Below are 24,660 nucleotides of genomic sequence, written 5' to 3'. Positions count from 1 at the left end.
AGAAAATACTAGACCTAGCATTTCCACATTTCCTTTGTTTCCAGGGCATTTTCTTCCTCCTTACTTTTTTTGCCTTTTTTGTTTGGCTCATACTGTCAAATCTGATGCTTGAAGACATCTGAAACCTGTTTTATCCCCTCTCACCTCCACGTCTGCCTTGGCATTGTTATCACAATTACAAGGGCAGGTGACAGTTCTCCAGGCTTAGAATCCAAGCTCTCCTGCAGTGAAATTCAATTGGGTAGCATCATTCCTTTGAAAAATAAACAAGACTGCAAGCTCTGCAGCTGGGAAGTAAATTAAATGTGTTCACAGAGCTTCAGAATCCTCTTTGCCTTTCATGTTATACTGCCTGACTTCCTATTAAAATTATTGCTAACGTAGTCGAGGCAGTGACAAGGAGCATTTTTGTGAAAGAGAGATGTTATTGCAGTGAGCTTGTAGGTGTCAGTTTTATCCTGGACAAGCAGATCCAGGAAAAAGAGTATGTGGCTTGTTAAGGTTGGTCTAGCACAGCAGCAAAGAGTAAGGTGAAATAATGTGGTGTCCCTTCACTCTCCCAGGCAGTGTAATTCACTGTTCTGTACTGGGCACTCGTCATGGCTCTCTGGCACTGATGTGGCTGACAGAGGATTTCAAGGTCAGATATGAACCATGGAATCTACCTGCTTGCTGCCTTGCTCCCTGTGCCCTTCCTCCCTCCCAGCAAAACATTTTCTTTAGCCAGGAGAACATAACTAGGCAGAAAATAGGTCAGTGGACAGTTAGGAACAGTATATTTCTGTGTGACAATAAATATATGTATTTATTTGATACAGTAAACAATTCTACTCTAATTATTTGGTTTACCTCCTTTTAATTTACTTGCTATTTTTGAATTAATGCATCTTTGTATAGAGAGAGTCAACATTTATAAGGAAAGGGTAAAACCTTTTATTGTACCAATTAGTATGTATGCAATATCTTTCTGGGCTGGTAGATGAGTAGCTGTGGCAATTTATTTTAGGCTGAGCAGCTACATATATCTTCTCACCAGCACAGAACAAAAGATTTTGAGGCCATTTCTTATGTAGCAGTGGAGTAGACTGCTAGCTGAAGGGGCCAGACAGGATACTTAAAAAAAGCCTGCTCTTTTCTTTGCATCTAATTTCTAATACAGAATATTCTCATTGATACAAATTTTTTATATTCCTTGAACCTTCATTCCAGAATGGAGATTAGCATTGATTCATTAAGGTCTAATTGTCCTACTGCAGTGCTATTCCTGCAGGTTTCTGACACCAAACACTGCCGTCTCCAGAGCAACTTTTTGAGGTTATCAAATGAAACAGTTGCATTTGAATTGATACAGCCACACCACACTGAATGGCATTTAATCAGTTCTTAGAAAGCAGTCCTGGTGCTTATTAACTCTCAGAAAGGTACTGCCTTCAGTTGCCAGCTAGATAACTACTTTTTCTTTGCCAATAGGTAGTTGCCTCTAAATGTCTAGGGAATGATGATGCTTGGTGGCAAGTGCAGGCTGTAAAATATTTATCTTTAACACACAATTGTGTTACTGCAGCCTCTAATAGGATTTGGTGTCAGGCAAACATCTGCCTTGGCCTCTGGCCCAAAGATAGGGAAACAAGCTATTAAGTTGAATGTTGCATAGTAAATAAATAAGGTGGAAATACTGTTGAAGTAGCTGTACTGCTGACCAGCAAACATGGTGAGTGTATAAAAAAGAAGTCCATCAAGAGTGTAGCAATTTGTCTACCTTCTTAATATGTTTATTGTGTTGCATCTGGATAAAGGTAATTCATGTTGGTAATTGTGAGCCAGGCTGACAGATCTTTATAGAGTTCACCACAGTAGAACTGGCTTTCATGGGGCGTTTTGTCAGCAGCAAAGTGGTCCCCTGAGCAGACCATTAGCCTGGGAGCTTTGTCGCTGTCACATGAGTCAGTTTATAATATGAAGCAAAGCTGTGCTGTATTTGTCCATGCCTCAGATTAACAACCTAAAAAAAAATGGGAATGGTAACAATTAGCAATTTCATATTGAACTCAGTAATATCCTTAAATGCAAGATAGTGTAGTGTGAAATCTTACTGTGGGTGTGGGCTGGATCATGCCAGTTTATGGCTTCTCTCAGAGTAAAGGGTGATTACAGTGGGAAAACTAGCAATGGGATAAAGGTTTCAGCCAACTTTCCCTCAAATTCTACCAGCTGTGAGTTTACTTGTGCTGAAAAACACCCCCTGAAATAAATGGCAAAAGTTGCAAATCAATGTTGTTTTGTGCAATATGTTGAATTACAGCTGCTGAGGATACTTAGGAAATTTTTTTTGTTTCTTTCTTTGCTTTGATAATTAAAGCTCATGAGCAGGAAGGACCTTAAAGAGTACTTCAGAAGAAGAGTCCTGCTCTTGGAGAAGCCTAGGCTTTCGCACTTAATGAAGGTTTTCCATTTCTTATTTTTATGAATCCAGAAACAGTTTTGTACATCCTCCTTTTCCTGGCTGAGTTAGGCTGTCCTAGGGTAGGGAGTACCTGCTCTGTCAGGCAGAGCATTTCTATACCATTCTCCAAAATGAGACAGTGTGGATCTGAAGACCAAGTGTCTCATTATGTCATTTAGACTTTGTCTCAGAGGAGATCTGGAGGTTTACAATATTTACTGAGGAAATAATGGAGAGGTGCAAAGATGCTCAGAGGGCTGGAGCACTTCTCCTATGGAGGCCGGCTGAGGGAGTTGAAGTTACTCAGCCTGGAGAAGAGAAGGCTCCAAGGAACCCTTAGAGCACCTTCTAGTACTTAAAGGGACTACGAGACAGCTGGAGAGGGACTTTTTAAAAGGGCATGGGGTGATAGGACAAGGAGGAATGGCTTTAAACTGACAAGTGGGCAGGTTTAGATTAGATATTAGGAAGAAATTCCTCACTGTGTGGGTAATGAGGCACTGGAACAGGTTGCCCAGAGAAACTGGCTAACCCATCCCTGGAGGTGTTCAAGGCCAGTTTGGATAGGATGTGGAGAAACCTGGTCTAGTGGAAGGTGTCTTTGCTCATGGCAGGGGGATTGGAACCTAGTGGTCTTTAAGGTGCCTTCCAACCCAAACCATCCAGTGATTCTGCAATTCCATAAATAGACTTGTTTCTTTCAGTTGCTAATTAGATTGTGAAGCTGGCAGGACACTTAATTCTGTAGGCAAACTTGTGCATTCCGTCTTGGAAACTCCACCACCTCAAGTTTTGCCAGTCTGCCCCTGGTGTGAGTTGTTTGCTTTCAGAAGGTTCACTCCTGCTACCATTGGTGGTTGAAAGGTGGCATGGAAACTGTGTTTTCAGTGCTCTCTTTGGACACGATAGCAAAACCAGGTGAAGGCATCATGCATCATCCACTGGCTGGCCCTCCAGTTGTTAATCTCTGCCCTTACCAGCTGGTGTCAGTCAGATCTCTTCGGGGATTTGGAAGCCAGAAGAAAACTGTGGGAATCAGACTGGAAACAGAGAACATATATATCTCTTTCTAAAAAAGAATTGTTCATGGTCTCACAGTGAACTTGAACAATTAAATAAAACAAAACAAAAACATTGTCATGATTCTCTAAAGCAGTTCCCATGGTACTATTCATAAAACACCATATGGAATTTGTATCTATTGGAAAATATTCTTCTAATTATGTGAACAGCTTCCAGAATAAGCTGTATAATGGAGACTAGAAGCCAGCCGTAACAGCAGTGCCTGTTTTTAGTTATTGGCTGATAGCTTGTCACCTCTGTAGCAGTGCTGACTGTGAGCATACTCAAAAGAGAGACAGCTGCTTTGTGCCACTGACTTAGGGACTTCCTGAATGTTAAAGGTGTGTCTTCTCTATCATCTAAGCCCCATATGATAATAATTTGACTAAGCCCTAGCTTCTGAAAATGTCTGTTTGATTCTTCATTCTTCCTAGGGTTCTCCCATCACGACTCCCTAATTTCTGATGCCAAGTCACCCGCCTCCTCCTGTTTAGTGTGTAGTGTAGGTGTTAGAGCAGTATGTGTGGATGTGTGTGCATGTGTACATGCCAGAAGGGCCAGAAAACTGACTCAGGTGCCCAACTGGCAGTCTGTAACCACTGAAACAAAATTCAGTGCTAGGATGGAAATAGAGGTTTTTATGAGGAGTGTAACTTGCTAATGCCTGCAATCTTCAAAGTACAAAGAAATTCCAGTTTGTGATTCTGCCTAAGAATGTAAATAGGAGCATGCACAGTGTTGCACACACAGCTTGCAGACTTGCTGCTCACAAGCCTCAGTCTCAGCCTTGTTTGTGCTCATTAGCTCTGGAGTTCCTGAGGGGAAAAGGTGCGTTCATTTAACACTTCCTTTATGGAAATACTTTGGAGTTGTTTGGGAGTGGCTTTGAGACAAAGATGCCCTGCATGAACCTTCATCGCTTTTCAGAATTGATTCTCAGTAGCGAAGAACTTTTGGAAGTGTGTGAAGACCTTAATTGCCCTGAATCACCAGGAAAGTTTGCATCCTTAACTGCTAAAAAACAGCAAGTGGCACAAGTCACAGGGGGAGTAGAGTTCCTTTTCACTTCATCTCATCTGTATCAGGCAGGTTATTCCCGGGCAAACAGAGGTAGTGTGAAATGAGAATACTTTAAAAATGTTACTTTGGGCAATATTAGAACAACAGGGTACATAAGAGAAAGCAATGAAATAGGATTAAAGAATTTTTGAGGGCCTACTCTATTATTAATAGTGTAGGGTATTCAGGCCACAAGCAAGAGCTACTGAGGTGTCTTAGTGAGGAAGTCATCCACCTGTTTTTTAATTCCTTTTGAGTTAGCCACTGTATGGTATGAAACAGTTTGGCCACACTTGCAAAGAAGTGTCTGGGAAATCAAAGCTTGAAGAGGTAGTGATAGATGAAGTGGTATATGTCCATATCACTGCAGTTTTACAAAGAAAAATGCCAGATCTGTATATGAACCAGAAAATAGATGTAAATTTTTCTTTTTCTTTAATACGTCAGTGTCAGTCACTGTCAGCAGGGATCTGACCAGTTACAGGTGTCTGTGCTGAACTAGTCAGAGGAAGAAAGGATGCACCACCACAGTAAAGGTTCTTACATGGATTCCCCCAGAGATTCTGGTCAGATTGGTTACCTAAGCACAGGTATGCTCCATTATTGAGGTCACTCTGAACTTCTAAATCCCTTTGTACATACTCATTATTGTGGACAGAGTAATTCAGTTTAACCTGCAGTGGACATTGAATTGGTGTACAGAGTTTTGCCTGTCTTGTCCTAGGATCATAGACACACCAGCTGAACACACTATAACTGCAAAATACTGTTTCCAGTAACAAAGATTACCATTTAGCTGATGTGGTGCATTGGCACACTTTGGAACAGTTGCTGTGCTTGATATGTTACTTTTTAGACACTTTCTAGATATTTCCGTGGGGTTTTTTTACTGTTTTGCTGAATTATTGTATTTCATAAATATACCAAGAAAGCAATGTGGCTGTTTACTCCTTTTCAAGATCTCAGTTTAGTCCATTAAAGCAAAAACTTGGGAAAAAGCTTTTAAAAACAGTTTTTAGTATTCTAAAGGTATTGTCATAACACTGGGGGTCTGTCCTGCATCAAGCCCTGACATAGGTATTCCCCTTGACTTCAAAGGTCACACATGTGTTACATCTATGCAGTGTTGCTCCAGCTGGCAGCCCCTGACCCAGCATGGCAGCGGGGTTGTGAGGTGTCATGGGACAACTGCACTGATGCTGAGTAGCATGGCCCTTCTCTTCCCAGTTTTCAGGCAGCAGAAAAAAAAAATACTCTAGTTTTTTTCTGCTGCATTCATTTTTTTGCCACCTTTTGAGCTTAACCACCTCATTGAAGGATCTGACAAGTGCCAGAACCAGCACAAGAAGAGGGAGCTTAGAGCTGTTCTTAGGATGAGAAGATTAAAGGAAAAGGACTGACCCTTTCAGCAACAGGAGCTGTTAAATCTCCTTACCCCTCTCCTTATCTTGTTTCACAGTACTCATACTCCGTATGTTCTTCATGTGTGTAAGTATGTGCATAAATAACTTCTTCTTCCTAAATTTCTGCATACATTTCTTGAAGAAAAGAAAAATGTAAGTATTGTAAAAAAGGCGTAGAGAAAAACAGGCATAAAGTGAATTCATTTTTGTTTCCAGCAGTGACATTAACCCATGACAAAGTTCTGAAGATTGTGTGCACATGGCCTACTACTAACTTTTCACTTACAGGATAGATTTATGTTTATACCTGCTATGAAGTGAGAGATGGTATTCCTAAATATCAGTATAAATGCACAAGGCCTGAGTCGTTATTTCTTTATTCGAGGAAGCATGGATGCTCTCTGATTGGAATAAAGATGGCAGCTCAAGCCTAAAGGGTTGACTACATGCTGTGACTGCATTTCCATACACCATCAAGTGAATATCTGCTTAACTATTGAGTGTTAGAAAACTCACAGCACTTCCTTGTTCTTTCCTTGCTGCATGGAGCTGTCTGATTATGAGATGTCCAAAGCCAGGACTTAAAACATAAATGCTTTAAACTGGTTTTGTTATTTAAAATTGCTGTTGTCCTTTATGAATGATTAAATTACCCCACGTCCTTTAAAATGTCCTTCAGAAACCTCTGCTCTTTGGAGATCACCCATCCAGAAACAGACTTCCTTTCATTTGTGATTAGAAACAAATCTGCACATCTCTGCTGCTGGTTGTCTTCAATTGCACTGATGAGAGTTTACAGATACCTTTGCTACCACAAGGTCTCGTGGAGTACGTCTGTGAAAATGCAGCCATTATTCAGAGGGCTGAGATTTTCACCCCACTCCATGTCTACCACCAGCACCCCTTCTGTGTATCCGAATCCAGATTTCATCTGATATACATCTCCCTCAGGGAAAATATGAAATAGCAGTGTAGAATGAACCATGGTATTTATTACAACATCTTTCAAAGCCCCACTCACATTTACTCAGTCTTCATTCACAGTTTAGTGTAAGAAAATAAGATTATTTTCATTCTCTTTTTGACGTGTTTACCAGCTTGTGTTCTTTTATGAAAGACGTGGTTTTGCCCCAATATTCTGAACTCTTCTCAAAAGAGAAGTGCTAGATAACATTTTGCTTACCTGTTAACTTTCCCTGAGAAATGAATAGCTGGTGTTTTTGCCAAAGTCAGAGAATTTAAGATGATAACTAGAAACAGAAGAAAATGCGAAATGGACACGTTCCTGTTCCATCAAATAGAATATTAGCCCCAGCACTCTGAGCTGTTAAATACATAAATTATATATTATATAATGTATTAAGTTCAATATAATATTGCAGAGCAAATAAGAAGAAATTTGGTTAGAAGTAGTCCTTGAACAGGCAGATGGGATGAACCAAGGGTCTTTGTTCAGTACGTGTATAGGGGAACATATCTATCATCGCTCAGCTCTGTTTGGCACAAGTAAATGCCCCAAGGTCACTTAATCTTAAGTCACAAAACTGGACCAAAAGTGCATGTTCTGGCGTGAGAATGGGGGCTATTGCATTTCTACAATAAATTTAAAGAGGAAAAATGGTCGTAAAAATATGCAGGAAGAAAAGACATTTGGAAGTTTTCAGGTACCGAGAGGATGCCCACGCAGTGTGGTGGGTGCTGAGCTGCTCATTTTTAATCACAGGATTTGCAGTGGGACCATCCATTGGTGTAAATGGATGAGCATGGTTTAGTGGAGCTCACACTAAAGCTTTCACCCTGGGCACAGCAACCGCTTTGAAGTTTCATCTGTCCCACCCATCTAGAGCCCTTCTAAACTCTGAGGTGTTTTCTTGCCTAAAGAAGTTTCTGAATTCTCTTTTGTTTTCCAGAATCAGTGGATAACTGTCCCAGTAATTGCTACGGGAATGGAGACTGCGTGTCTGGGACTTGCCATTGCTTCCTTGGCTTTCTGGGCCCTGACTGTGGCAGAGGTAGGAATTTGTGCTTGATTAACTGTTCCCCTCTCCCCTTCAGTTAACATATTTCTTCTTATAGTTAGACTCATGATATAAGTGTATATATATAAGATATATATAAGATATATATAAGATGTGTGTATATATATCTATGTGTATATATATATATATATATATATATATAAATATATAAGATATATATAACTTATACTCATGATGGTGCCTTTTACAAAGTACTCATCACCCAGCGTGGGGATTCTGCAGTAGAATGGAAACAAGTTGATCTGTGAATTTGTTGGCTACAAATTTGCTAAAATTTCACTCAGCAGCTCAGGGATCCACGGGTGTTTACCCTGGAGAAAAGGAGGCTCAGGGGAGATCTTACTGGTCTCTGCAACCACCTGAAAGGAGGGTGTAGCCATGTGGGGATCGGTCTCTTCTCCCAAGTAATAAGCGACAGGACAAGAGGAAACATCCTCCAGTTGTGCCAGGGGAGGTTTAGATTGGATACTGGGAAAAATTTTTTCAGCAAAGGGTTTGCCAAGCTGCCCAAGGAAGTGGTGGAATCACCATCTCTGGGAGTGTAGGTGTGGCATTTAGCGACATGGTTTAGTGGTGGGCTGGCATTGCTGGGCTTAGAGTTGGACTCGATGATCTTGGAGGGCTTTTCCAACCTTAATGATGCTATGATTCTATACTAATCATGACTCCTGTGCCCTTAGCAGCAACACAACTCCTTGGGCTGCTTGTGAACAGGCAAAATGTCACGTTGGAAATTTTCTCTCTGGAAGTGGCTTTAGAAAACATCACTTAGGAATGTGGCATTACGGTTTGTTTAGCAGAGCACTTTTATCACAGCGTGGCATGACACTATAATGATACTTTCTTTTAAGACACTGATTATACAAAAAGTACCTTGCAAGTCTGCCTCAGCCTGGGTGTGGGGAATAGGGCAGGGTTGGAGTAAGGCTAGGAGTGGAGTAATGGCAACTGCTTACTCTGGCCAAAAGTAAAATCACTGGGAGGACTGGCGAGGAGACTTACCCCAGTAAACAGTATAATACATTTTTCTTCTCAAGTGATAAGTATTTTTAATAAATGGCTTTGAAAGGGTTTTCTTTGGCCTGAATTTTTTAGGTTATTTAAACATTTAAAAAACAAACTGAAATACTTTTAGTAAGAACACATTTCAAACCAAGATATCAAAACCTTGCATGTGGGAAATGACAGGACACTGCATCAACCTTTTCAAGGCCTTTTTTGGCTCAAACAGTCCAACAAACTAAGTCCAGATTTATAAATCTGGGGAGAGAGGTAGCATAAAACGCTAGTGCCCACCCAAGGAGCTTCAGTCAGGCTACAGGTCAGGCCTTCACCCCAGCTCATCGCTGCTTTGGAAAGCAGGCTGGCGCCTTCCCAAGAGAGAGCTAAACTCTGTCCAACCCCGGCCCTCTCCGCTTGCAGCTGAGCTGGGTCACATCCCAGCAGCGAGCCAGGAGACAGAGATAAGGAGCCGCGCACCCCCGGGGCAGGCGGGAGCGCCCTGCCGAGGCAGAGCGGGCGGGCTGAGCCCGGCGGGGTTTCAGAGTTCACAGCCCAGTAAAATGGATGTGCAGGCTGCATCCCTGAGAGCTGTTATGTCAAACTTCTTGCTGACTCAGGTTACACTTGGTTTGCATTTCCTTACACTTGGTTTGCATTTCCAAGCTCCTTTTCAAATCCCTGGAGCTGGAGACAAAAGGAGTTTTTTCCATGTCCCACAGCATATTCCAACTCACACCTCCTAACTTTCAGTAGGGGCAGAAGTTCAGGGCTTGTTTCCCCCAAGGCTCCCTGGAGAGTCTGTGGAGAAGAACAACTTTCTTCACCGAGTCAGAATACTTAAACTCTTGTTCTGAATCCACTTTCAGAGGAGCTATATCCTGACTTTCTCAGGCTTTTCAGTGGAGCCGTGTGAGTCCCTCCCATTTCACCGGAGCACGTGCTCTAGCTGCTATGAACACCTTTTATTCAACTCTGTCTTTTCGTTCAGAATCATCTGGGTTCAGATCACAGGCTGCACCCTGCCTTTAGGAAGACAGAATAATACCTGGCATGCCAAAATTATATTTGTGTATGCATTTCCATTCACTGGGTGTGTTAAATAGATCATGTTGCCATGAACATGAGATCCAAGGATCCCAGCATTGACTTCCTGTTGGTTTTCAGGGGCATCCAAGATTCTTCTTTTGACCTACAAATCCCTCAAAGGGCGGCATGTGTAAGGCTGTCACAGTATCCATCTGCAGCCATTCACGGTCCCTGTATGGAGCAGTAATCCTTAAATAAGCAGGTTCCTGCCCACATGAAGAATTCTAGGTCATGGATTTCCTGAGTGTTCCTTTGTTTCAATTCAGCCTTGTAATTCACCAAATTAATGGGAAACTCTGGAGCAGAAAGCCTTTCTCTTTTTAGCAATGGTTAATTATTAATGTATTATTAACCAATTATTTTAAGCAAAATAAATGAGAGCAAGTTGCCAGAGATGTATTTCATAGGCTTTTTGAAGGTTGTCTTGGACACGGGAGGCGGTGTTTTCAAGTTCTGTATAAAGTAAACAAACAAATGATCTTACTCTCTGATGTTCAACTTTGCAAAAAACAGAGTATGCATTTGGGTTGTTGCTATCATACCACACTAGAGAACTACTATAATTTTATCATCATAGACATGGTTGGAATCTGAATGATCAAATAATAATTATGTATCTTTATGTATGGAAAAGAGTTGCACAAGTAACAGGGGAAAAAATTCAGAAACCTCTTTTGTCTTTATGCATTATTGTATGCTACAGAGGAGGTCTTGTTCTTGCCATTGTCTTGACATTTGCAGCAGTGCTTTCCAGGTGATGCTGAAGGTGTTCTCCACAGAAGGTTCTGTAGAGTGTCAGTCTCATTGCAGATGGCCAGTAATTTATCTGATCTATTACTGAGTGATCAGCTGTCTTGTCAGGACACATGTAAGTCTTCACAGCAACCTCTCCCTGGTTAAAAGCAGTTATTCTTTCTTCCTGTCGAGAAGAACTGCAGACTGTCTCCTGCCAGTGCCTTGAAAGAGCAATGTCCATTACTGAGTATTGAAATTTGAGATGGGAGGGGCAGAAAATTCCATCAGTTTTGCTGAAAAGTGAAATTACAGAGTGAGTGTGCTGTGAACCATGTACACAACACAGTGTATTTTAAACAATTTATGTCTCATATTTTATAGGTAGATACCATCTTGCAAATGATGCACTTGCAATGCACCACTGCAGTGTGTTTCCTTTAAAGTGAACAGAGAGCTCCTTAGGAATAACAGTTGCCAAATTCCTTTCTTTTCTAAACCTCTTTTATCTTGGTCAGGCAAGTGTAGTTCACTACATATCAAACTGGCTTAACAGTCAGAGGTGGCAATGTTTTGTGTTTCACTGAGGCTGCTGTAGTTCTGTAACACTCAAACTGACTTGACTATAAGGACGCCTGGAAACAACTCATGATGAGCTTTGTGAGATTACTTTCTGAAAAGATGGGAAGAGAAGGGGAGGAAAGCTTTCCTCAACCATGTTAATACCCCTTCCCATACATAATCTAAGTCAGGAACAAAGCAAAAGAGGATTCATCACATGCCTAATGTAGTTGAATTAGGCAGCAGAATGGAATATTCATTTCACATTTGTCCTGCCTAAAATTGTTCATAAATTGCCTTTCCAAGGGGCTGATGAGAGGGCCAGCTGCTCTCACCTAAGGCTGATGTGCAACAGCGAACAAGAGCAGTCAGTATTGAATATACGTCCTTGCTGCTGAGTTTCAGCAAAATGAAATGAAAGAGAACAGGACTTAAGCAAGAAGTTTTAAGGTAGAGTGAAGAGGGAAAGGCTATTGCTTCTGAGGGATTGAAATCAGCATCTTCCTTGGAAAAATCAGAGCAGAGGACAAAAGGAGCATAATATGGCTGGTGTGGAGAATTGAATAAGGAGAAGGCATCATCTGAAAGGAGCTGGAGAGCAGTGATTGCAAAAGCTGTGGTCATGGAGGCTGAGGTCTGGTCCTTGATGCCCTCTGCTTCCTTGGGGAACCTGTTCTGTATCCTTCAGTTCATCCCATCCCACTCTGCTTGGCAGTTTCCAAATTTAGCTCTAGAAATGCTTAATTCTGGGATCCATCGTGCCACAGCTTGAGCTTGTCATCTTCGTCTTCTTCCCTTTATCACAAGGAAGAAATCCTGTGTCTGGGTGGCCTTGAGAGTCAGCTGACTTTGCTGGAAACAAGGACAATTAAAAATCCTTTATAAATCCTTTATACTGATACAAATATCAGAGGACAGATTTACACAGCTTTTATTCCAGGGAATTTGGAAACAGTAGAGGCCAATTCTGCATTGTGGCTGGTGATTAATTGAGTGCAGCAGAGGTGATAACCAAAAATGGGGGCTGGACATTCCATTAGAACCGTAGAATTGTTAAGGTTGGAAGAGACCTCTAAAACTCTTTTCATTAAGTTCAGGTCTTAACCCAGCACTACCAAATCCACCACTAAGCCCTGTCCCCATATGGCACATCCACACATCTTAAATTCCACCAGGAGTGGTGAATGAGTCACTTCCCTGTGCAGCCTGTTCCAGTGCTTGACAGCCCTTTCAGGGAAAAAAGCTGGTAGCTGATGGGATGACATGAGCTAAATCAGGGAAGTAGTTTCAATGTGGCATTCTGGGCTCTGAGCAAAGCAACTGAAACCCATAAAACTGGAAGTTAACCCAGCAAAAAACAGGGTGATTTGTGATTTGTGTGCCCAGTGAAGTCCACAGCAGAGGCAGTGTCACAGCAAGTCTGGCAGCAGGTCAAGGGAGAGTGATATGCAATCTAAGGTCAGTGATGCTGCTGAAAGAAGACATCAGTACATTGAAAAATCAGAATACAATACGAGTTTAGTTAGCGAAAAAGGTATCAGACACACAAAGTAGGAAGAAAGCCTAACTTAAGTGCACTGTTTGTTTTAAACACTCATAGGATAATAGAGTTAACAGCTGGGTGTCATCCATATAAAAGATATGGTTTTAGCAAAACAAACAGCAACATACCCCAGTGAAGACTGTGTATGAAGAATGTAAATTACATCCTGGGCTCTTGTGCTCCTTTTTGAAGTGATTTTCCATTTGGTTTAATGTGATTTTTGTTGTCTCTTCATAGCGTCCTGCCCGGTGCTGTGCAGTGGGAATGGGCAGTACATGAAAGGAAGGTGCTTGTGCCATAGTGGCTGGAAGGGAGCAGAGTGTGATGTCCCAACCAACCAGTGCATTGATGTCTCCTGCAATAACCATGGCACATGCATCATGGGCACCTGTATCTGCAACCCAGGATACAAAGGCGAGAGCTGTGAAGAAGGTATTTGCAAGATGCATTCAATTAGCCTTTTGCTTTGATTGTTGTTCTGTAATTGTGTGGATGGAGGCAATTCAGGATCAGACTGGCACTTAAACAGAACAGTAATAGGCACCTTAGAGATACAATAGATGGATACAACATAAAAATGATATGTTGTCATAACTCATCGTTAGCTATCATATTTGTTCAGTAATTGGATGAAAAGCCATCAAATGTCTCAGATAGAACAATCTAGTTGAAAGACCAGAACAGCTAATCATATGTTCAAATGTTCTTATTAAAGCATCGTTTCCATTTACACATCTAAACATATAATTACTTTTACAGTGCTTTCTTCTCTGCTGTGCTATGCCAAGCAATTTCAGTTGCTTACATCCACAAAATGGTGGCGTGTGAGAGAAAGTCCCTGATCCTTGTCAGCTTTAAAAGCTTAGAAATGCTCAGGACTTGAATTAAATTCTACTTCAAAATCAGATATTATTTTAATGCTCTTCCGTAGCTTTTTTCTCACACTAGCCCCCAAATATTTTTCATTTACATTTAGATTTATAGCTCCTTTTAATACTTATCTTTAATCTTTTTGTGTAGGAACTCACCTGCCAACATAAATCTTTATCTTCCTGAGTCTGTGACTGCTTCTTACAGCTAAATGAAAAAGTGGACAGATTTCTAAGTGTATAAATCATTGAGAGAGTGACAAAAGTATATCCAAAAGTGCATTATTGTTCAACACTTTTGAAAACTGTCCTCAAAATTCTATGCTTGTGACCTGATCAATAATCATTCTTAAGTTATGCTTCTACAAGTACATATGTAAGACCCCTTCACCACCTGATAAATGAAAGACATCATTTGATACATTTAAGAATGACAATGGCTTGAATTAATTTGTGGTTGTCTTCATGTATGCAGGATAAAGATTTATCTGAAATGGCTTTATTTTATAGACAATGAAAATAGCTGAATTGGATTCAGACATTCAAATGGTATCTAATCTAGCAATTCTTTTGACGTGTTAAATGTATTGGAGTGGGACATCTCTGATGTAGCATGGCTTCAGTGCCAGTAAATGTTAGAGATGAAGACAGTATCAGCTCTTATAACAATAAGCCATCTCTTGAGAAAGCTTCATTTTGGCTTAAAGCACAATTCAATGAAGCTGTGGGGCATGCAAAACCCGAAGACTGTGACTACTGAAGTATCTTTCAAGCATCTCTGTAGACCTTCTATTTGCTAGATCATATCTTTACTGGATAAACAGAAATGAAATATCTTGATTTTGCCTCCAGCAAGAAGTGTTTAATGTGTGTAAATCAGAGTGAGATTTGCCCTTTTTCTAACAGGAACCATTTTTTCCCGGGTCACATTTAAAGCAGAAAAGCCAGGCACTACTCAGTTATTTTATTTTATCACTGTAGCGGGGGACAGTGTCAGTCCCACTAGGTCAAAACTTGAAAAAGGAGGAAGAACAAAGAGAACACGCTTTTTCATATGGGCTGTTTAGTATTTTTCCAAGCATGCATGTTTTTGATATTCAAGGCATAATTTGTATTGTGTTGTGAGGGGGTAAGTAACTCAGAAATATGCCATGTGGGAAATCTTGAGGACATATATATATATTTAGATCTAGTATAAAAGTTGATTTATACTGTTTTTTAAATTCCTTTTACTCTTTAATTTCTCTTCTAAGAAGGGCCATCTGGTATTGATTACTTTTTATTATTTCTCAGTTCTCGTAGCTTCCCTTCTTGGTCCATGTTTGTAATGGGTTTTCATTCCAGGGTTTCTTCTGTCTTTTCTTTTTCCCCCATAGAAGTTCAGCAATGTTTATAAAACATCAGCCAACAATCCTACGCGAGTTTTTCTTTTCTCCTTCCTTAGTTTATTGGCCCATATTTTATAAGGCCTGTGGCATAAGCCAGCGAGACATTACAGGGAGGGGAGCAAATTTAAGCAATGAAAAATGAGAAGTTACTCTTTGGGCACCGAATAAGCCTAATAACTTGTGTGACCAATGAAGCATGAAGCATATTGGGGAAAAGTGTAGAAGAGGCACTAACCTTGCTTGCTGCATGATTTATCTCCCTGGCAAAGATTCTGCAGAAGGCTGAACTATAAAGAGGGCATTTTCCAACCAAGAATTTGACCATTTGGGACATTTTCCAACGAACAACACAGACGTATGCTTTTTTTTTTTTTCTTTTCCAGGTATACTAGATTTTGTCAGCTCTGCCCTCTTGCCCAGCTCCCCATCTCTGCTTCTCCCAGAGCTGAGCAGATAAATTGGTCAAGCAGAACTCCCTAAAAATATACCATTGTACTCCAAATCCACTAATCAATTGATTAAGAAGAAAGCAGAAGCCTGTAATCCTGTCCCAGGGCCCTTCCAATGGTGCAGAAAGCCTAAAGAGATACAGCTAGTGAGGCTGAGATTAAAGTAGCCATTGTGTGTGACATTTTCTGAAAGGGCTCATTTCAACATGAAAAATGGCCTTGGGATTATGATAAATGGGGGGTTCTGACATGCACATTCCCCTCCTATAATCATCTGTGTTAGAGCTGAGATAGCAGATTGTCCGCCTCCTGTGATGGAGGCCCCTGTAAAACTCACCTTTTTCCCAATTGACCTTCAGAGGGGATGATTAATTGCCTGGAGGTAGCCTCTTGTCAGTTAGCCTGTGATCTTTGTTCTCTATGTTCAAACCATCTGCTGAGAACGGACGAGGCTGCTACTCTATCCCTTAGTCCTTTTCATACTTATTACTGCTGAGAAAGAACAGGGACAGGGCTTCAAGGGTCTCATGCTAAAATTGGCACCCTCGCTCCCAGCTCACTAACAGTGAAGGAGATTTATGGACTCATCCTTTCCAGCCTCTTAAAATTTTTGAGGATTGTTCCAGCTATGAGCAGAGCTCCAGGAATCAAACAAAAAAGAAAATTCTCTCTCATGCCTTGGGATAGTAATAACTGAGCCATTGCTTGTCAGACTGAGAAGGGTTTGAGAATCCAGGGAATTATCAGAGCAGCTGTTGTGCTTCCTTTTAAGGTTTCTGGATCTTAAACAGGTCAGTGGAATTCTTATTAGCTTTTACAGGGCTAAAAACTGAACCACAAACCTGCCATGTGTGCGGTGGCCATGTTCTGCTCTGCTGTATCAGAGCCAGGAGCTGGACAGCTTTTCCTGTGCTGCTTAGCCAGACTGACACTTGTCACCAATCCCCAGGGAACTGCCACACACCGTTTCAAAAGATGGGAAGAATTTCTCTAGGCTGTCCTATCAGCTTTTATCTATAAATAGATGATCGACTCCTCCAGTAGGTTTTTCTGGAAGGGTGTCTGGTGCATTTCTTATTTTTCGATTGCTGGGTGAAATTCCCCTGTGGGCAGAGCAGCTGACAGTTGCCTACAAAACACATAACTCAGGAATCAGGCAAGGAGTACATTTGGTCTTTTGGTGTTTATTGCTACACCACTAACTGAGTGGTCTCTGATCTCATTAGGGAAGTGACTCTTTGGGGGGGAAAGTAAACCTCAGACATTTAAAAAAGAGTATTAATTGACCAGAAATAAAACCAGAAGAACACCATTATAAAAAAAATTATTTTGTTTTAATCCTTACTCCAGAAAAACTGTCTCTGGATATATTTCAATGGGAAATTTCTGTTAAGTCTCCATGAAACCTGTATAGATTTAAGCACATTCTTCAATTTAAGCATGTATTTTGCTGAATAAGAATGTCAGATTCTGCTGAATCTCTATGCAAAATTCTCTCTCAGAAAGCTAGGGCTCGGCTTTGAATTCACTAGTAATAGTAATTTAGGTTATTCTCATAGAATAAATGAAGACACACTGTGTACGAGAGAATACTATTCTTATTCTAGTCTTAATTGATATTAGCCTTTTCTTACCAGAAGGGTCATTTATTAGTGCAGATCTGCATAAAAGAATGGAATTCATCACTAGATTTTTCACTGCTTTTCATGTAGGTATTTTAGGTCTCACTGCCTTTTAGGGACACTGAATTTTTGCAGGAAGCATCTGTTTTGTTCACAGCAGGGCTTTTTGGTTGAAACCTTGAGATACTGTATAAATATGTTTGTTTTGATGGCAGTCTGATAGCTTTTTTCCTGAAATTCCCATTTGCTTTCCCTGTCTGCTTCCTCTTCCTTCTCACACGCAGTGGACTGCATGGATCCTACCTGCTCGGGACGAGGCGTGTGCGTACGAGGAGAATGTCACTGTTCGGTTGGCTGGGGAGGAACAAATTGTGAGACCCCAAGAGCCACGTGTCTGGATCAGTGCTCCGGCCATGGGACCTTCCTCCCGGATACTGGACTCTGCAGCTGCGATCCCAACTGGACTGGCCATGACTGCTCAATCGGTAACATCAGCGCTGACTTACTGTTGGTCTTTCATTAAGCTTTGTGAAATACTCAGATCTGCAGAAAAAGTGCTAGAGATGTGTTCCTGTGAAGCACACCTGGGGCATGACTGGAAGCAGAAATTCCAGAGTTCAGTTACATAAATAATTCTGCTTCCATTGCTGAGCATAGAGTAATATCATAAATAACCCCATTAAAGCCACCTAGGCTTGCTGTTGTTCATTATATGGCTGTAAATGTAATTGATGGTCTACATCTAACTTCTTGTTCTGGTGACAGTTCTTGATGAACCCCAGTAGCCACTAAAGGGTCTGTTTTGATTTTTAGGAGATGACTAAATAATCTTTAGGTGACTGTAAACAAGAAGAAAGATTTGGTAATCTGTCAGATCTCCTTTCCCTTCTGAATTCAAAGCTTGTGCTTTCTAGGCTCAGCTAGAGGACGATGAGTGCCTCATGAGGTTCATATTAAAAGACTGTCCTCTACCAACTGAAAAATAGGTTTACTGAGTAAAAGTATTTATTAGTATAAGCAGCTACCAAGAAGACACATTTTTACAGGCAGTTTTGTGTAGGTGTTTGGAACAGCGACCTTCCTGCATTCCCCCTCTGAATGAGCAACTTGCTCAAAATCTGCATCAGGTATGTGAATTGAAGGCTAAAGAAAAAGTATTCAGAAACCTTTTCTTCCAAATGCAGTTAGCTCTTAGAGGCCACACTGAAAAACAGTGGAATACCTTAAATAGTCAGAACCTATGGAATATCAGTCCTTGAGCTTTTGTCCTGTATTGTGTGCTCACAAAAAAGAGACCCCAGGAATAACAGTTTCTATACTTTGCACAACTGGAGTGGAACTAGGCCAAAAATCCAGGGCAGCTCAGTATAGGCAGTGAAATGAAAGGAATTTTCAGCAAAGCAACCCAAAAAAAAAAGCTATTAGGAGAGTGGATATAGTAGAAAAATTATGTAAACATTTCCCCGAGGAATTGCTGTCATGAGTAAAGAAAATAAGGTTAACCATTAGCAAGTATTTTAAGAGAATAATTTCCAAGGATGAGGCAAACTGAGTAAACTGGTCTAAGAACATAAAAAGAGCACCTTTTTGACAATCATCATTTAGGCTGGATGTTAGAAGCTTGTCATGAAGTAAAGTTGACTGGACTGAGGAATAAGCAGAAGAGGAAGTCTACTCTGCTTGCCTGGGGCTGAAACTAGGTTGATCAAAACTTTTTCAGATGTAGTAGGGAAGCTGTCATGCATTGAAGGGAAGGTAAGTTTGGTCCCAGGCTTTTCCTTTCCCCGCATTAACATCTTCAGTTCCGTTCTCTCTGGGTTTATTTTTAAAACCACCATAAGGGGAAAGGTAGTCACGTATTTGTAGTGGTTCTGTGGCATAGTTCATAATTGAGTCATTATTCTGTGTTTGTATGGAGGTTTGGGGATTGCAGGGATGGATTTGGAAAAATGTTTATTTCTATGTGCAAAGAGAATTCACTTTCCCTTTGTTAACTGGCGGGGTCACATAGAGATGATTTATAAGCTTTCCTTATACTGCTTTTATAAATCCATCTAGTACAAACTTTCTTTGGCAGCATGAAGTTATTTGAGACAAACTTGAGCATCATTCCAAGACCTTTTTCCTCACTGAGCTGCTTGTAACATTCGGGTTGTTGTGCCTCACAGCTAAAATCGCAGCTAAGGTGATTTGTAAACTTCCATTTCTAACCCAGACCTTTCCACTGAATTGATGACTTGATTTGAAAGACAGATTTACTCACAGGATATGTGGTACTCTCCTTGCATCATTAAAATAGAGTGAGCAGGCGTGTTATTGCATGTAATAACACACTGCCCAGCCTGCTGGGGTGGGGGTTCTGTAGAAGGGACTAAAGGGGACAGATTTTATTTTCCTATAAAACAGGACCAAAAAGAACAGAAGAATTACTAAGGGAAAGAACTAAGTAGTTGCAGAAATCACCCTCAGCTCAGCAAAGCAGTAGGGGCTGTGAAATCTGTAGAACTGTGCCCACGTGGGTTTGTGCCAAGGACAGCCCCTTTCATAAACCACATGGAGGGGCATACCCTGGAAACAGCATAATTATCTGAAAAACCCAGAATATGAGGAGGCACAGTGGATTTTCCACCTCTTACCACCTTGAAGTCAAGAACAGTACCTGTCTGCAGTGCTGTTATTTAGAAGGTTATCAGGCAGTATGGAAGCAGTAGGTGAAATCTGTGGATTGTCATATGTATAAAATAAAACTAGAGCCTCTTTGAACTTTAGACTGCATCTTTCAGCTAAGTAGGTAGATTTTACCTGCCTTTTGTGGTAATCTAGACAACAGAGATTACTGGATAAAACCCTTACTTTTCACAAAACAATGATATTACAGAGATTTCTGTTTCCTCTTTGTATTATCTTTCTTCATTCCACTTAGCCATCATAGACAAGCTGCGCAATTCAATCTCTTTTGAGAGATTCCCATTCTGAACTGCATTGTCGGAAGAAGTAATTACACGTTTTGGGGTTTTTTTGCTTTCTGTGTCTGCCCACTGCCAGTATATGTTGTGATAGGGCTGCTGCTATACTACCTCATAACTGTCACTCAGGGAAAGTGCTTCTCAAACATATTTCACCCTTTCGTGCAAGGGACAGTTTTGTAGGATCACTTTTCCCTCAATATACACTGGATTTTTGGCTGATTCCCAAATAGTAAAAAGAGCACCTTAGAGAAAGGTACAGAAATAATTCCAGAGATAACTTGTATTGAGCAATAAAAGTGGTATTTTGATTTCTCCATGGAATAATTAAATCATTTCCCTTTTGCATCTTAGTACTGTTGCACAAACAAATATAGAAAAGTCCTTTATAACTCAGTTCAGCTAAAAAGTCCAAGGCAATGCTTGGTACAAGAAAGGTAATTAAGGAACCACTGATCCTGCCCCCATTCTTCCAATCTGCTATCACAGCTCCTCTGTATCCCAGGCTTTTGGGGAGCTATCTCCCTTCACCTCTTAATGAGCTCTACCTGTCAACTAACGAAGCCATTATGGTGCAGCTCTCTTAACCTTTTATTGTGTGAGTGTAGTGGGAAGGAGGAAACGGCCTGTGCTGCAGTGTGAAACAGAGCTTACTACGTGATACAGTCTCACTCCTGACCTACTTAAACTGGACCAACTATTTCTGGCTAGTCAAGAGGCAGCACACCACATACCATAAGACATTTGCTGACTATATGCTGACACTATGAATAGGTGATTCATGTCATCTGCATTGGAGGAGTGCACCATTTACCAGAGGGATCCCACTGATGCATCAGTATAATCCCAGGCCCATCGAAACAGTATTAAGCTTGGATGCAAAATCATTATTAAATGAATTAAGTTATCTGGTGTTGTCTTTCACTCTCCTCAAATTTAAATCAGTGATTTTCACACTGTTGTCTTTGGTAGTTGACATCTTCACTTGCACTGTATTCATTTGAATCATTGGAAAGTAGAATATACAAAGCAGCGGTGGAAATTATGTTCTCTGTGTCCTAAGTGTGGTAACTTTTCCTGGGCAGTTGACAGTGGTTGTAAATTGACCTGCATGCAGATAAGGATTCCTTCTCCCATCACTCATTCAAAATGACTTGCTTTATGCACGGTTGACATCCAGGCAGTACTTCAAACCCTTAAAAATACGCTGGAGAAGAGCAGTAATAGGAATAGCACTTTGTATGTGGTAGTCCTAAATTGCCAGTGGAGACATAAAATCATGGGCTGTACATTTAATAGTAAGAGTTAGAAACTGGAAGCTGGGACTCAGTAAAGAAGTAAGAAGTTATGATACTTTACATCACATTTTGAAAAGACTGAGAGAATGTGCCTGGCCAGAGACTGAGGCTGTGCTTGCATGACCATATCTCATGAAATCTAGTACTTTGGTCCTATTACAGCTCCTCTCCTCACTTCTGCTTCTAGCATGGTTTTCTGAGGATATGGCATTTGACTTTATACCTGCCCCCTTTTTCCCCACTGTGGCAGGAATGAAATGCTGCTTCCCAGTGACTTACTGACAAACTTTGTTATGAAGGTCTACAATCACAAAGATACTTAGGCATTTAAAATTCACCTTAAGCAAGGACAGATTATCAAGCTTTGCTACAGTGTTGTGGAGAACTATATATGACAGGTATGCCTAGATAAACCTGGCCTCCAAGCACAGTGGGGAAATAGTGTGGGTAGCCACAGGGCTAGCAGAAGACCGGGTATTTACCCACCTTCCATGACTTTACTTTCAGTAGGTTGGGAAGTTGGATTTAAAATAAGACTAGCATGGTGTGTGTGTGTGTCCATGTCTCTGGTTACAGGGAAGCCATATTCTTATAAATTATTGTACAGTGAACTGAAGTCAGTGGAAAAGCTCCTGTTTACTTTGCAGGAGTATGGATCAATTGAAGGCTATTCACAAACAATGATTAGATTTAAGACCCTGTATCAGTTAATGATAATGACTGAATTTTGTAGTATCAATTTAGTTGTATAAATTAACAATGCTGACAGTCTTTCAGGTAGCACCCAACAGAGTTCCTCACCACAAAATTTACAGTTCATTGGAACAGGCGTCTTTTCTCTATTCCAGTTAAGAGATAAAGAGACCATGAAGAATGAACTTTTAAAGAGTTAAGCTGAAGGAAATGCACCTTTACATTGCAATGACTTCTTTTCACCAGGAGTTGTGCAGGAGACTATTGCACACAGACACACATATGGGCTCACAGAAACAGTTCTCCCATATCTTACCAGACAATGCCATTGGTCAAACAGCACCAGGGTTAACACAACATGTGTGATAAAATTTTACTTCCTTGGGCTTACTGGTGTCAGCTTTTGAAAACAAAATCTCGTGTTAAATTCATATCATGCCCAAGGCCACCAAGATAAAAATCCATCCTTAGAAAATGTTCATGTAATTCTTTCTTTAAACAGTCGTTTTCTTCAGGGATAAAAATGTCTCTATAAAAGATGGATATAACATCAGCTCTCGTGTGATACAGGCTTGTACCATATTGCAGACCAGGACCCCTTTTAATGCCTAAGAAGTTGCTGATTTGTCTTTTTCTTAGATTTAAAAGACATGAGGAAGAACAAGAGAACTAAACCTCAGGATGCAACTCCTAAAATTGATAAACATCTTAGTCACTTAAGAAAAAGTTGTTGGGCATAGCTATGTAGTCAAAGGCTGCCTTGAATGTTCTTCCTTCAGCTTGTAACTTGTTCATCTCACTGCCCTGGCAGAGTTGTGAGAAACATTAGTCTGGGGCAATTGAAATTTTGGTAGCACAGTGTCGTCAAAGCTGGTCTTCAGAAGATACCATCAAAATCAGTTCTGGCTCAATACCTGAATTGCAGACTCATCCCTGAAGGCCTTAATTTGGTCCTTTAATGGTCATTGAAGGTCAGGAAATGTTTTGTACCAGCAGGAATTTCATCCTCCGCCTTGCAGAAGCATAACATGCTGGTTTCTGAACTTGTGATCTTCTCCATTTTGTGTGAGAGAAGTAACTTTTCTCTCTGAGGACAAAGTATGTGCAGCCCAGTGCCACTACACAAGGCTCTCACAGGCTCTGCCTGGCAGATATCTGCTTTGTGGATTGTGAAGAAATTAGTGAATCTAGAGAATCAACAGTGTTAATAAGAACTATCATTGTGAAAAACATGAATTTTTTATGTAATTGGGTTCATGAGTACAGATTTTAGCCTACCCATTGCCAAGATGAACTTAGCTTTTAAAGTCTTCTAAGCTTTTTATTAAAAATGCAATAAAAGACTAAAATCTGCCCAAACCTTTGAAATAGAAGTATTCAGGGAGGCTTTCATTTGAATATCCTTTTACTCCCTTTCCTTTTGTTTATTAAAAATGTGTATAAGGAGATCCTGATGTGGTGGAAAAAAAGATAATAGCTGAAATGGGCTGTAGTTATTTTTGTGGGGAGTCCAATTCTTCAAAAGTCCAAGTATCTTTGTGCTCAGCAGATAAAAAGGACATAATAAAGGGAGGGGATTTTCTATCCCACTAAGATAGAAAATACAACTTAGCTTTCAACTGTGTATTCCTACTTCAAGTCTGATAGCTGAGAAATTATTTTAGGACATTTCCCTAGCCAACCAGAGATGCATCAAACTTCTGTCAGCTCTGGGATATGTTTAGGACCTTACTTCTAACCACTTCTCTGCAGCAGTCCATGCAGTCTTGGTCAGACACAATGATGAAGGGAAGATTGAAGGAACTGAAAACTTGTGTTCTAGCTGTCATTTCAGACTTGGCCAAAACCAGTGGAAGCAATGATATCATCAGTCTATCTCTGACCATTAGATCACAAAGCATTTGGTCTGATTAGGTCATGTCTCAGGCTGAGAATAGTGTGTGTCCAGTCGTGTAACAAGCAGTCCCTGGTTCTCACTGACCTTAGGCATTCTGTGATGAGCAAAGCTTCTCTCTCATACCAGCAGTAATTAGTGAAAATTTATGTACCCCTAAAAAGGGCAGTGGGAAGACTATTCCATCCCCTATTTGTTTACTACAATGATTAGGGCAAATTCCCAGCATGCCAGTTTTAGTTCAGCGTTTTTCCCTATCTCCAAATGTGACCTGAGCAGTCACACATGAACTCAACAGTTCTTTTTGTTTGGATCAATTATGCTTTGTGTTGTGGACTTTTCTGACTGAAAACAGCAGTGTTGTACTGGAGTCAGTGGGGTTCATGTTAATGTGGCTAGTTTGAAAAATTTCACATCACCGCAAGACATTAAATTCCATGTTTAAAACAGGCTACTGTTAAAATACCATGTTTTGAGGATGACTGAGCAATTAGCATGTTTGCTTGTATCACTGAGACTTAACATTTGTATCACAAAGTCTCAGATGATCA

The 24,660-nt window shown here is 40.6% G+C and overlaps 1 protein-coding gene across 3 annotated transcripts in view; it reads left to right on the top strand.

Annotated features, from left to right (window-relative positions):
• TENM4 (teneurin transmembrane protein 4) overlaps positions 1-24,660 on the top strand; it is a gene marked incomplete at both ends in the record, with an annotated part of 341,202 nt that overhangs the window by 183,718 nt on the left and 132,824 nt on the right. For all 3 annotated transcript variants that reach the window (XM_082278669.1, XM_082278668.1, XM_082278667.1), the window contains 3 exons: positions 7,878-7,979; positions 13,168-13,362; positions 17,543-17,743. In XM_082278669.1, coding sequence (XP_082134795.1) covers positions 7,878-7,979; positions 13,168-13,362; positions 17,543-17,743 — 498 coding nt within the window. The remainder of the gene's footprint in view (positions 1-7,877; positions 7,980-13,167; positions 13,363-17,542; positions 17,744-24,660) is intronic.

This window comes from Coloeus monedula (genome assembly GCF_965178545.1).
Source record: "Coloeus monedula genome assembly, chromosome: 3".
NCBI lineage: Eukaryota > Metazoa > Chordata > Aves > Passeriformes > Corvidae > Coloeus > Coloeus monedula.
This window is presented reverse-complemented; position numbering and strand designations above follow the sequence as displayed.